The 12,748-nt window shown below is 43.5% G+C and overlaps 1 protein-coding gene across 1 annotated transcript in view; it reads left to right on the top strand.

The window, feature by feature from the left end:
- The first annotated feature begins 6,183 nt into the window (after positions 1-6,183).
- The window catches only part of LOC141047907 (cytochrome P450 2C7-like), a 217,590-nt gene continuing 211,025 nt past the window's right edge, over positions 6,184-12,748 (top strand). Inside the window, exons 1-2 of the mRNA XM_073543226.1 lie at positions 6,184-6,304; positions 7,966-8,147. Of these exons, the coding sequence (XP_073399327.1) occupies positions 7,971-8,147 (177 nt within the window). The 5' untranslated portion in view covers positions 6,184-6,304; positions 7,966-7,970. The remainder of the gene's footprint in view (positions 6,305-7,965; positions 8,148-12,748) is intronic.

Raw genomic sequence — 12,748 nt, 5'->3', positions numbered from 1 at the left:
GTCCACAATATGTCTGACCTCATACTCCAACTGACCCTCCACCAGCACTGGAGGAACAACAGGCTCGGAGTCCTCTTTGACAGACCCTACGGATTTTAACAGAGATTTATGGAACACATTGGATATTTTTAAGGAGGCGGGGAGACGCAACCTATATGCCACTGGGTTGACTATCTCCACAATCTCGTACGGACCAATGAACTTTGGTCCCAACTTAGCTGATGGTACCTTTAAGTTGATGTTATGTGTGGAAAGCCAAACCTTCTCTCCCACCTGAAACATGTCTCCCGAGGCTCTCTTTTTGTCAGCAAAATATTTGTATCTCCCCTGGGCCCGAGAGATATTACGCTGGACTTCAGCCCAGAGGTTTTTTAACCATTGAAAGGACCCCTCTACCACTGGAAAACCGGAATCCACCTGTGAAATCTCCCCAAAATGCGGATTAAACCCATAGTTAATCAGGAATGGGGACATGTTGGTGGACTGACTCACCCGGTTGTTAAAAGCGAATTCCACCAATGGTAATGCATCACACCAATCCTCCTGTCTGGCAGGGGTCAGACACCTGAGAATTTGTTCCAGGGATTGATTGGTGCATTCTGTCTGACCATTACTCTCCGGGTGATATGCCGACGAGAAGGAGAGTGAGATGCCCAATTTCATACAGAACACCCTCCAAAATTTGGCCACAAACTGCACACCTCTGTCAGACACAACATTCAGGGGTACCCCATGCAATCAGACCACATGCTGCACAAACAACCTTGATAATGTTTCTGCTGAGGGTAATGCTGCCAAGGGAATGAAATGGGCCTGTTTAGAAAACCTATCCACCACCACCCAGATCACGGTGTTGACCCTGGAAGGTGGAAGGCCTGTAATAAAATCCATGGAAAGATGAGTCTATGGCCTATCAGGAACCGTTAAAGGTATGAGTTCCCCAGCTGGCCGGTTATGTGAGCTTTTGGAACAGGCACACATGCCACAAGCAGAAACAAATTCCTTGACATCGGACCTTAATGAAGGCCCCCAAAAACCCCTGGCTACTGCCTCTCTAGTGGCCGTGATTCCTGGATGAGCACTCAGCCTAGACTCATGAAACTCCTGCAGAAGTCTAGGCTGCAATGAATCTGGAACAAACAGTTTATCCCCTGGCCTGGTTGCCGGAGCTAGGGCCTGAGCCCTTAGAATTTCTTGTTCCAACTCAGTTGAGACCCCCGCCACTACCACCCCTGTGGGAAGAATGGAGGACGGCGGCTCAGGGGGAGACACTGGGTCAAAACTTCTGGATAGGGCATCCGCTATAACATTTTTGGACCCCGGTCGAAAAGTAATGGAGAACTGAAATTGTGAAAAAAAAAAGTGACCAACGGGCTTGTCTAGGAGTAAGCCTCTTAGCAGATTCAAGGTATGCCAAATTTTTGTGATCCATGACAACCGTGATAGGGTGAGCCGCCCTTTCCAAAAAGTGCCTCCATTCCTCAAACGCCAGCTTGACCGCTAGAAGTTCTCTATTCCCTACATCATAGTTTTTCTCGGCTGAAGAGAACTTCTTGGAGAAGGCACAGGGTTTGAGATTGGTAAGGGTGGCCGGACTATGGGACAGCACAGCCCCCAGCCCCACTTCAGAAGCATCCACCTCCACAATGAATGGTTTGGACGGATCTGGTTGTACCAACACCGGGGCAGACATGAAACATTTCTTAATCGCTGAGAAGGACTCCTTAGTGAGTACAGACCAATTTTTTACATCAGCCCCCTTCTGGGTAAGATCCGTGAGTGGTTTAACCACTTGTGAGAAACCTTTAATGAATCTTCGATAATAGTTCGCAAATCCTAAGAAGCGCTGGAGCCCCTTGAGATCTCGAGGCTGAACCCAGTCAGCGATCGCCAGCACCTTCTTAGAATCCATATGAAACCCCTCACAGGACACAATCAACCCCAAAAAAGACAGTTCCTGTACAAAAAACGAACATTTTTCCAATTTAGCAAACAATCGGTTCTCCCTGAGTCTCTGGAGAACTGTCTGTAGATGTTGGAAGTGAGATTGGCTGTCCGGGGAACACACCAAAATGTCATCCAAAAAAATAATAACAAAACGGCCTATCAGATCAGAAAACACAACATTGATGAAATTCTGAAAAGTAGCGGGTGCATTAGTTAACCCAAACGGCATTGCCAGGTTCTCAAAAAGTCCTTCTGATGTGAGGAACGCAATTTCCACTCGTCCCCTTCCCGAACCCTTATCAGATTGTAAGCCCCCCGCAGATCTAACTTTGAGAACCATTGGGCTCCAGCTAACTGGTTACATAAGTCTGCGATGCGTTCTCTCTCTCTCTCCAGAATTCTATTCCTTTAAAATTCCGGCAGAAGCTACTACGATGGATCCGTCAAAAAAATGGATCCAGTGCATCAGTTTTTTACACTCTGCACAGGATCCATTTTTTCACACTTTGACGGATTGTGACTGATTCTAAAAAACTGATGTGTGAAAGAGGCCTTAAGGACCAATGAGGAAGCCATTGGGTCCATTATAATGCCCACAACTGCCATGACAATATATTGGGCAATGGACCAACAGACAAAGCTCAGTCTATCTAACCAATTAGAAGTTGTGGTCGCTAATGACTGCAGCATCTAGAGGGTTACACTGTGGGGATCGATGCTCTCACCAATCTCAGGGGCTTGTAATATCAGCTGTGCACATGGGTGCAGAGGCAATACCTACTTGATCAACACAACTGGTGTGTCCGCCATTGAATGGTCATTTACCAACACACATGTTTGATATACAGTGGATATGGAAAGTATTCAGACCCCTTAAAATTTTTCACTCTGGTTTCATTGCAGCCATTTGGTAAATTCAAAAAAGTTCATTTTTTTCTCATTAATGTAGACTCTGTATCACACCTTGACTGAAAAAAAAAAACAGAAATTTTTTGCAAATTTATTAAAAAAAGAAAAAATTGAAATATCACATGGTCATAAGTATTCAGCCCCTTTGCTCAGACACTCATATGTAAGTCACATGCTGTCCATTTCCTTGTGATCCTCCTTGAGATGGTTCTGCTCCTTCATTGGAGTCCAGCTGTGTGTAATTAAGCTGATAGGACTTGATTTGTAAAGGCGCACACCTGTCTATATAAGACCTCACACCTCACAGTGCATGTCAGACCAAATGAGAATCATGAGGCCAAAGGAACTGGCCAAGGAGCTCAGAGACAGAATTGTGGCAAGGCACAGATCTGGCCAAGGTTACAAAATAATTTCTGCAGTACTCAAGGTTACTAAGAGCACAATGGCCTCCATAATCCTTAAATGGAAGAAGTTTGGGACCACCAAAAGTCTTCTTAGACGTGACCGTCCAGCCAAACTGAGCAATCGTGGGATTAGAGCTTTGGGGAGAGAGGTAAAGAAGAACCCCAAGATTCCTGTGGCTGAGCTCCACAGATGCAGTAGGGAGATGGTAGAAAGTTCCACAAAGTCAACTATCACTGCAACCCTCCACCAGTAGGGCCTTTATGGCAGAGTGGCTGGACGGAAGCCTCTCCTCAGTGCTAGACATATGAAAGCCCGCATAGAGTTTGCTAAAAAACACATGAAGGACTCCCAGACTATGAGAAATAAGATTCTCTGGTCTGATGAGACGAAGATAGAACTTTTGGTGATAATTCTAAGCGGTATGTGTGGAGAAAAACAGGCACTGCACATCACCTGCCCAATCAATCCTAACAGTGAAACATGGTGGTGGCAGCATCATGCTATGGGGGTGTTTTTCAGCTGCAGGGAGAGGACGACTGGTTGCCATTGAAAGAAACATGAATATGGCCAAGTACACAGATATCCTGTATGAAAACCTTTTCCAGAGCGCTCTGGACCTCAGACTTGGCCGAAGGTTCACCTTTTTTCACAACAGTGTTCACACAGGAAAAGAATTTGCCTGGGGAAATGCAGAGTGATAATGTAAACTCCCCATTAAGTATTACCTGCCTAACCCAGGAAGGAGTGCAGAACCGCCTTATTAAGATTAAACTTGACAAATCACCAGGCCCTGATGGCATTCACCCTCGGGTATTAAGGGAGTTAAGTAATGTGATAGACAGGCCTCTATTCCTTATAATTAAAGACTCTATAGAAAAAGCGTCTGTTCCTTTTGATTGGCGGCAAGCAAATGTGGTACCAATATTCAAAAAGGGGTGTAAAAGGGAACCTGGAAACTATAGGCCGGTAAGCTGAACATCTGTTGTGGGTAAAATTTTTGAAGGGTTTCTAAGGGATACCATTATGGAATATCTCAATGTTAATAAATGTTTAACTCCATATCAACATGGATTTATGAAGGATCGCTCCTGTCAAACTAACCTGATCAGCTTCTATGAGGATGTAAGCTCTCTAAAGGACCAAGGAGAATCATTGGATGTCATTTATCTCGACTTCTCTAAAGCATTTGACACTGTCCCACATAAAAGATTGGTAAGTAAGAGGAGAAAGCTTGGGCTAGGGGAAAATGTGTGTAGATGGGTAGGTAGCTGGCTTAGTGATAGAATATAAAGAGTGGTTATTAATGGGGCATACTCAGATTGGGCCAGGGTTACTAGTGGGGTACCACAGGGTTCTGTATTGGGCCCTCTACTATTTCATATATTTATTAATGATCTAGTGGATGGCTTACACAGTAAAATATCAGTATTTGCAGATGATACAAAACTATGTAAGGTAGTTAACACAAAGGAGGACAGTTTGCAACTACAGACAGATTTGAGTAAATTGGAGAATTGGGCTGAAAAATGGCAAATGAGGTTTAACACAGATAAGTGTAAGGTTATGCACATGGGAAGGAGAAACAGATGCTACAATTACTGACTAAATGGGAAACTGCTGGGGAAATCAGACATGGAAAAAGACTTAGGCATCTTAGTCAATAAGAAGCTAAATTGGAGTGCCCAGTGTCAGGCAGCTGCCACCAAAGCAAATAGGGTCATGGGATGCATTAGAAGAGGTCTGGGGACACGAGATGAAAACATAATTCTCCCTCTGTACAAATCACTCGTCAGACCACACTTGGAGTATTGTGTGCAATTTTGGATGCCGGTGTTCAAGAAAGACATTACTGAACTTGAAAGGGTTCAAAGGCGGGCTACTAAAATTATAAATGGAGTTGGTTCACTACAATACCCAGAAAGGTTATCAAAATTAGATCTATTTACTCTAGAAAAGAGAAGACTTAGGGGAGACCTAATATATATGTACAAGTATATCAGAGGGCAATACAGAGATCTCACCAATGAACTGTTTGTACCAAGGACTGTGACAAGAACAAGGGGGCATTCTCTTCATTTGGAGGAAAGACAATTTCTGCACCAGCATAGAAGAGGGTTCTTCACGATAAGAGCAGTGAGGCTCTGGAATTCTCTTCCTGAGGAAGTGGTGATGGCCAACTCACTGAGTGAATGTAAGAAAGGAATGGAGGCTTTTCTTGTGAGTAACAGTATAGAAGGTTACGAATAACAGAATATTATAGGTAGATGGGTGACCCAGCTTAGGGGAAGGAATTTTTTTCCCTATGGAGAAAATTGGCTTCTACTCTGTGGGTTTTTTGCCTTCCCCAGGATCAACAATGCAGAACAGCTGCACTAAAAATAGGCTGAACTAGATGGACATAAGGTCTTCCTTCAGCCTTCAAAACTATGTTACTATGTTACAATGACCCTAAGCACACAGCTAAAATAAGAAAGGAGTGGCTTAGGGACAACGTGTGTCTACCCAACACTGAGCAAAGGGGCTGAATACTCATGACCATGTGAGATTTCAGGTTTTCATTTTTAATACATCTGCAAAGATTTCTAAATCTGTTTTATTCAGGCAAGATGGGGTGCAGAGTGCACATTAATGAGAAAAAAATGAACTTTATTGAATTTACCAAATGGCTGCAATGAAACAAAGAGTGAAAAATTTAAAGGGGTCTGAATACTTTCCATACCCACTGTATCTGTGAAGTAGAGTAAAGGGGATAATGTTACACGTTACCAAGAAATAGGGATAAAAAATTTTTTACAAGGTAATCCTGAACTGCTGTATGCATTGTGTCTGAATACTGATGGTTCATGTGATGCTTGTGTGATTCTTCCAGTTTACTGTTCTCCTCATGTGATGAGACTTACCGTATATAAGGTGTCACACTGGGGAAAGACGAGTCGTTTTATTCATGACAAGTAATATTTTGGATTCTTACTACTGTGAAGTGCCAGACACTGCTTCTCCTTTCATGCGATTGGATTTGGACAAGGATCTTGGACATTTTCTGGTAAGTTGATCAGTCTTAGTTTTGTTGGAGTCGACACCAAGAAAAGTGTGAGCAGTGAATGAAGAGCAAATAGAGACGTCACTGTCTATCACTTCCTGGCTCTTCATAGACACTACAGCAGGGTCTGGACAGCTGAAGGTTGTAGGCTGTCAGTGTTGCTCTGGGTACCTTCCCCTTCAGGCTGATCCCATTGCACTGCTCAACAGACCCATTAAACTTCAAGACAAGGACACCAGGCAGGTTTATAGAAACAAGGCTCTCCTACTTGGCAACAAGGCAGCAGGCAGGTTTATAGAAACAAGGCTCTCCTACTTGGCAACAAGGCAGCAGGCAGTAGACTTTACAGCTTTTTCTGTCTCATACAGAGGTTCATTCTTATAGGTTTCAGACGATGGCACTTTACATGTGGATGGTAAACTATCAGAGCAAATGAGATAAGCCTCTACCTTTCCAGTGCAGGGACACAAGGGTCAGTATGTTATGCTGTGAATCCTGCACCCAAGCAGTAGTTTATGATCATTTAACAAGGGGGTCTCTTGGAGCCACATTCCTCTAACATGTCCTCAGCTGGGAAAGACCCTTATCTACAGGGCCTACCATGACTGGCCAACACTGGACTCACTTCTTTTCTTCATCCTCACACTTTCACCCACTTGCTGAACTGAATCTCTGCCACCTGTAGAGTTCCTTCAGGATTCTTGCTGCATTGTCCCTCTCATCTCCATGCCAGCTCTGGTCATCTTCAGATCTTTGCACACTCACTTCTCTTACATCAATACCTTCCTCATTCTCTCAGATTCCTAATTCTCCTCCCCACTATGAGCCGGCCTTACAGTTAACTCTCACACTGTCCCTGTAATCTCTTATCAGTGACTCTTGTATCATTGACTCTTAAGGTCCCGTTACATTTAGCGATGCACCAGCGATCCCAACAATGATACGACCCGGTCAAGATCTCTGGTGCATCGCTAAATGGTCGCTAGTGAGCTGCCAAACAGGCAGATCTCACCAGCGATGCAGCAGCGAAAAGCAATCCATCGGCGGTCGCTCTTACCTGTCACACCACAGAGATGATGACGACTTCCGCCTGCGTCCATACGTCTCTAGTCGGCGCCAGCGAGGCGCCAATGAGGGAAAAATGGCCCAGGACATTCGAGCGCGATCAGCGATATCCAGCGGGGGGGGGCAGTCGCAGGTATGTGTCACATGTAGCGAGATCGCTTGCGATATCACTGTTGCGTCACAACATCGGTGACGCTTTAGCGATATCACTAGCAATCTCGCTATGTGAGAAGGGGGCTTTAGATCGATGACTTTTGTACTGAGGACTCTTGTCTGTGGCTCTAGAATTAAAGACTCTTTGATCAGTGACTCTTGTACAGAGGACTCTTATATTGGGGTTTCTTATATGAGGGACTCTTCTACTGGGAACTCTTGTATCAGGGACTTTTGTATAAGTGATTCTTGTATCAGAGACTTTTGTGTCTGTGGTTCTTGTATCGAGGACTTTTATGTTGGGGATTGCTTTCTCGATGACTGATTAAGATCTATTAATGGTGTAATCAGGATAGGGCTAAACTAATTATAATCATTGATTTCAGAGTTTATTGAGCAAAGATCTGGTATTATTAATCAAATCCTCTGTATTTTTCTAACCACAGAAGCCATGGAGCCGTCCTCCTTCATCACTCTTACTCTCGTTCTTCTCCTCATTGTCCATATTCTCCTCTCCTGGTTGAAACAGCATAGACACCAGTCACTGCCTCCTGGACCTACCCCAATTCCTCTGCTGGGAACCCCCAAGTACATAAACCTTTATCCAGTTACCAAGAACTTCCAAATGGTAAGTGCAGATATTATGTGTACCGTTGTTCATACATCATGGATATAGTAGATACATGCCATCGTTTATCAGGCTGCTCAGTGTGAGCAGTACACAACCATAACACTATTCCTGATCTGATGTGCATGGGGAGTGACTTAAAGGGAATCTGTCACCCATTTTTAGTGATATCATGTCCGGTCCGATGGGCGGGGCTTATTCGCCTTCTCCCCCTCCTCCTCAGCTTGCTTAACGTAATCTTCATCTGTAAATATCACAGATGCAGTAGTTTTCCACGCTTGCGCATTGAAAAGGCCTCCAGCTCTTGCGCAGTATGCTTTGCCCAACTGTGGCCAAAGCATATAATCGGTACTGCGCATGCGCCAGTATTTTTCCAGCGTGGTCAATACCCCGGAAGTGTGTCCTGCATGTGAAGACTTCCGGGGCATAGACAGCGCTGAAAAATACTGGCGCATGCACAGTACATGCACAGTTGGGCAAAGCATACTGCGCAAGCGCAGAAGGCCTTTTCAATGCGCAAGCGTGGAAAACTACAGCATCTGTGAGGAGAGGGGGGAGGCGAATAAGCCCCACCCATCGGACTGGACCACTGCGATTTCCATACATCTCCACCAAGATAAAAAAAGGTATTTATGCATCAAAGGTGTGGGGTCGGGGGGAATCAAAAATCCTAATGGAATCCTTATGGGACGCACAATTGGGTGATATCTTTACATGATATCACTAAAAATGGGTGACAGATTCCCTTTAATATATGCATTGCAGTTATATACATTGCCATGATGAAGAATTTAATATGTATTTTTAGGCATATTTTATGCATTTTGTGTGACTAAATGTTGGGAGGCAATACATTCTGAGAAGTCCTGAGGAGTGTTGGGCGATACCATCCGATACCCTAAAATATCGGATCGGATGGTATCGGCCCGATACGAAAAAAGTATGGGGTATCGCCGATTCCGATATCAGAAGTCCCATTGAAGTCTATGGGACTTCCGGTATCAGAATAAGAAAAACCCTTTTCTGTCCTTGTACAGCCTCTCGGGGGTGTGTACGGACCTTCCGGGGGTCTGTGCCGACTGCCCGGGGGTCTGTGCGGACTGCCGGAGGTCTGTACCGGCTTGCCGATGGTCTGTGCCGACTGCCCGGGGGTCTGTGCGGCCTGCTGGGAGTCTGTACCGGCCTGCCGGGAGGCTGTGCCGGCCTGCCGGGAGGCTGTGCCAACTGTCCGGGGGTCTGTGCCAACTGTCCGGGGGTCTGTGCCAACTGTCCGGGGGTCTGTACATGCATGCAACATACATACCTACTACATATATACCACATGCATGCAACATGCATACTACATATATACTACATGCAACATACATACATACAACATATATACTACATGCATGCAACATGCATACTACATATACAGTCATGGCCAAAAGTATTGACACCCCTGCAATTCTGTCAGATAATATTCAGTTTCTTCCTGAAAATGATTGCAAACACAAATTCTTTGGTATTATTATCTTCATTTAATTTGTCTTAAATGAAAAAACACAAAAGAGAATGAAGCAAAAAGCAAAACATTGATCATTTCACACAAAACTCCAAAAATGGGCCGGACAAAAGTATTGGCACCCTCAGCCTAATACTTGATTGCACAAAATTTAGCCAAAATAACTGCGACCAACCGCTTCCGGTAACCATCAATGAGTTTCTTACAATGCTCTGCTGGAATTTTAGACCATTCTTCTTTGGCAAACTACTCCGGGTCCCTGATATTTGAAGGGTGCCTTCTCCAAACTGCCATTTTTAGATCTCTCCACAGGTGTTCTATGGGATTCAGGTCGGGACTCATTGCTGGCCACCTTAGAAGTCTCCAGTGCTTTCTCTCAATCCATTTTCTAGTGCTTTTTGTAGTGTGTTTTGGGTCATTGTCCTGCTGGAAGACCCATCACCTCTGAGGGAGACCCAGCTTTCTCACACTGGGCTCTAAATTATGCTGCAAAATTTGTTGGTAGTCTTCAGACTTCATAATGCCATGCACACGGTCAAGCAGTCCAGTGCCAGAGGCAGCAAAGCAACCCCAAAACATCAGGGAACCTCCGCCATGTTTGACTGTAGGGACCGTGTATTTTTCTTTGAATGCCTCTTTTTTCTCCTGTAAACTCTATGTTGATGCTTTTGCCCTAAAAGCTCTACTTTTGTCTCATCTGACCAGAGATCATTCTTCCAAAATGTTTTAGGCTTTTTCAGGTAAGTTTTGGCAAACTCCAGCCTGGCTTTTTTATGTCTCGGGGTAAGAAGTGAAGTCTTCCTGGGTCTCCTACCATACAGTCCCTTTTCATTCAGATGCCGACGGATAGTACGGGTTGACACCGTTGTACCCTTGGACTGCAGGGCAGCTTGAACTTGTTTGGATGTTAGTCGAGGTTCTTTATCCAACATCCGCACAATCTTGCGTTGAAATCTCTTGTCAATTTTTCTTTTCCGTCCACATCTAGGGAGGTTAGCCACAGTGCCATGGGCTTTACACTTCTTGATGACACTGCGCACGGTAGACACAGGAACATTCAGGTCTTTGGAGATGGACTTGTAGCCTTGAGATTGCTCATGCTTCCTCACAATTTGGTTTCTCAAGTCCTCAGACAGTTCTTTGGTCTTCTTTCTTTTCTCCATGCTCAATGTGGTACACACAAGGACACAGGACAGAGGTTGAGTCAACTTTAATCCAGGTCAACTGGCTGCAAGTGTGATTTAGTTATTGCCAACACCTGTTAGGTGCCACAGGTAAGTTACAGGGGCTGTTAATTACACAAATTAGAGAAGCATCACATGATTTTTCGAACAGTGCCAATACTTTTGTCCACCCTCTTTGTTTTGTTTGGTGTGGAATTATATCCAATTTGGCTTTAGGACAATTCTTTTTGTGTTTTTTAATTTAAGACAAATTAAATGAAGATAATAATACCAAAGAATTTGTGTTTGCAATCATTTTCAGGAAGAAACTGAGTATTATCTAACAGAATTGCAGGGGTGTCAATACTTTTGGCCATGACTGTATACCACATATATACTACATGCGTGCAACATATATATACTACATGCAACATGCATACTACATATTTACTACATGCATGCAACATGCATACTACATATATACCACATATATACTACATGCATGCAACATACATACTACATGCATGCAACATACATATATACTACATGCAACATGCATACTACATATATACCACATGCATGCAACATACATATATACCACATACATACTACATATATACCACATGCATGCAACATACATATATACAAAATATATACTACATGCATGCAACATACATATATACTACATGCAAAATACATACTACATATATACTACATGCATGCAACATACATACTACATACAGTCATATGTAAAAGTTTGGGCACCCCTATTAATGTTAACCTTTTTTCTTTATAACAATTTTGGTTTTTGCAACAGCTATTTTAGTTTCATATATCTAATAACTGATGGACTCAGTTATATTTCTGGATTCAAATGAGGTTTATTGTGCTAACAGAAAATGTGCAATCTGCATTTAAACAAAATTTGACCGGTGCAAAAGTATGGGCACCCTTATCATTTTCTTGATTTGAACACTCCTAACTACTTTTTACTGACTTCCTTAAGAACTAAATTGGTTTTGTAACCTCATTGAGCTTTGAACTTCATAGCCAGGTGTATCAAATCATAAGAAAAGGTATTTAAAGTGGCCACTTGCAAGTAGTTCTCCTATTTGATTCTCCTATGAAGAGTGGCATCATAGGCTCCTCAAAACAACTCTCAAATGATCTGAAAACAAAGATTATTCAACATAGCTTTTCAGGGGAGGATACAAAAAGTTGTCTCAGAGATTTGACCTGTCAGTTTCCACTGAGAGGAACATAGTAAGGAAATGGAAGAACACAGGTACAGTTCTTGTTAAGCCCAGAAGTGGCAGGCCAAGAAAAATATCAGAAAGGCAGAGAAGAAGAATGGTGAGAACAGTCAAGGACAATCCACAGACCACCTCCAAAGACCTGCAGCATCATCTTGCTGTAGATGGTGTCACTGTGTATCGGTCAACAATACAGCGCATGCATAACGCCTTTTTCTATGACCAAACAACTCAATCTTTGTTTCATCAGTCCACAGGACCTTCTTACAAAATGTAACCGGCTTGTCCAAATGTGCTTTTGCAGACCTCAGGCGACTCTGTTTGTGGCGTGCTTGCAGAAATGGCTTCTCTCGCATCACTCTCCCATACAGCTTCTCCTTGTGCAAAGTGCACTGTATTGTTGACCGATGCACAGTGACACCATCTGCAGCAAGATGATGCTGCAGGTCTTTGGAGGTGGTCTGTGGATTGTCCTTGACTGTTCTCACCATTCTTCTTCTCTGCCTTTCTGATATTTTTCTTGGCCTGCCACTTCTGGGCTTAACAAGAACTGTACCTGTGTTCTTCCATTTCCTTACTATGTTCCTCACAGTGGAAACTGACAGGTTAAATCTCTGAGACAACTTTTTGTATCCTTCCCCTGAAAAGCTATGTTGAATAATCTTTGTTTTCAGATCATTT

The sequence above is a fragment of the Dendrobates tinctorius genome, unplaced genomic scaffold (genome assembly GCF_039654945.1).
Source record: "Dendrobates tinctorius isolate UK_male_01 unplaced genomic scaffold, ASM3965494v1 ptg000130l, whole genome shotgun sequence".
Lineage (NCBI taxonomy): Eukaryota > Metazoa > Chordata > Amphibia > Anura > Dendrobatidae > Dendrobates > Dendrobates tinctorius.
This window is presented reverse-complemented; position numbering and strand designations above follow the sequence as displayed.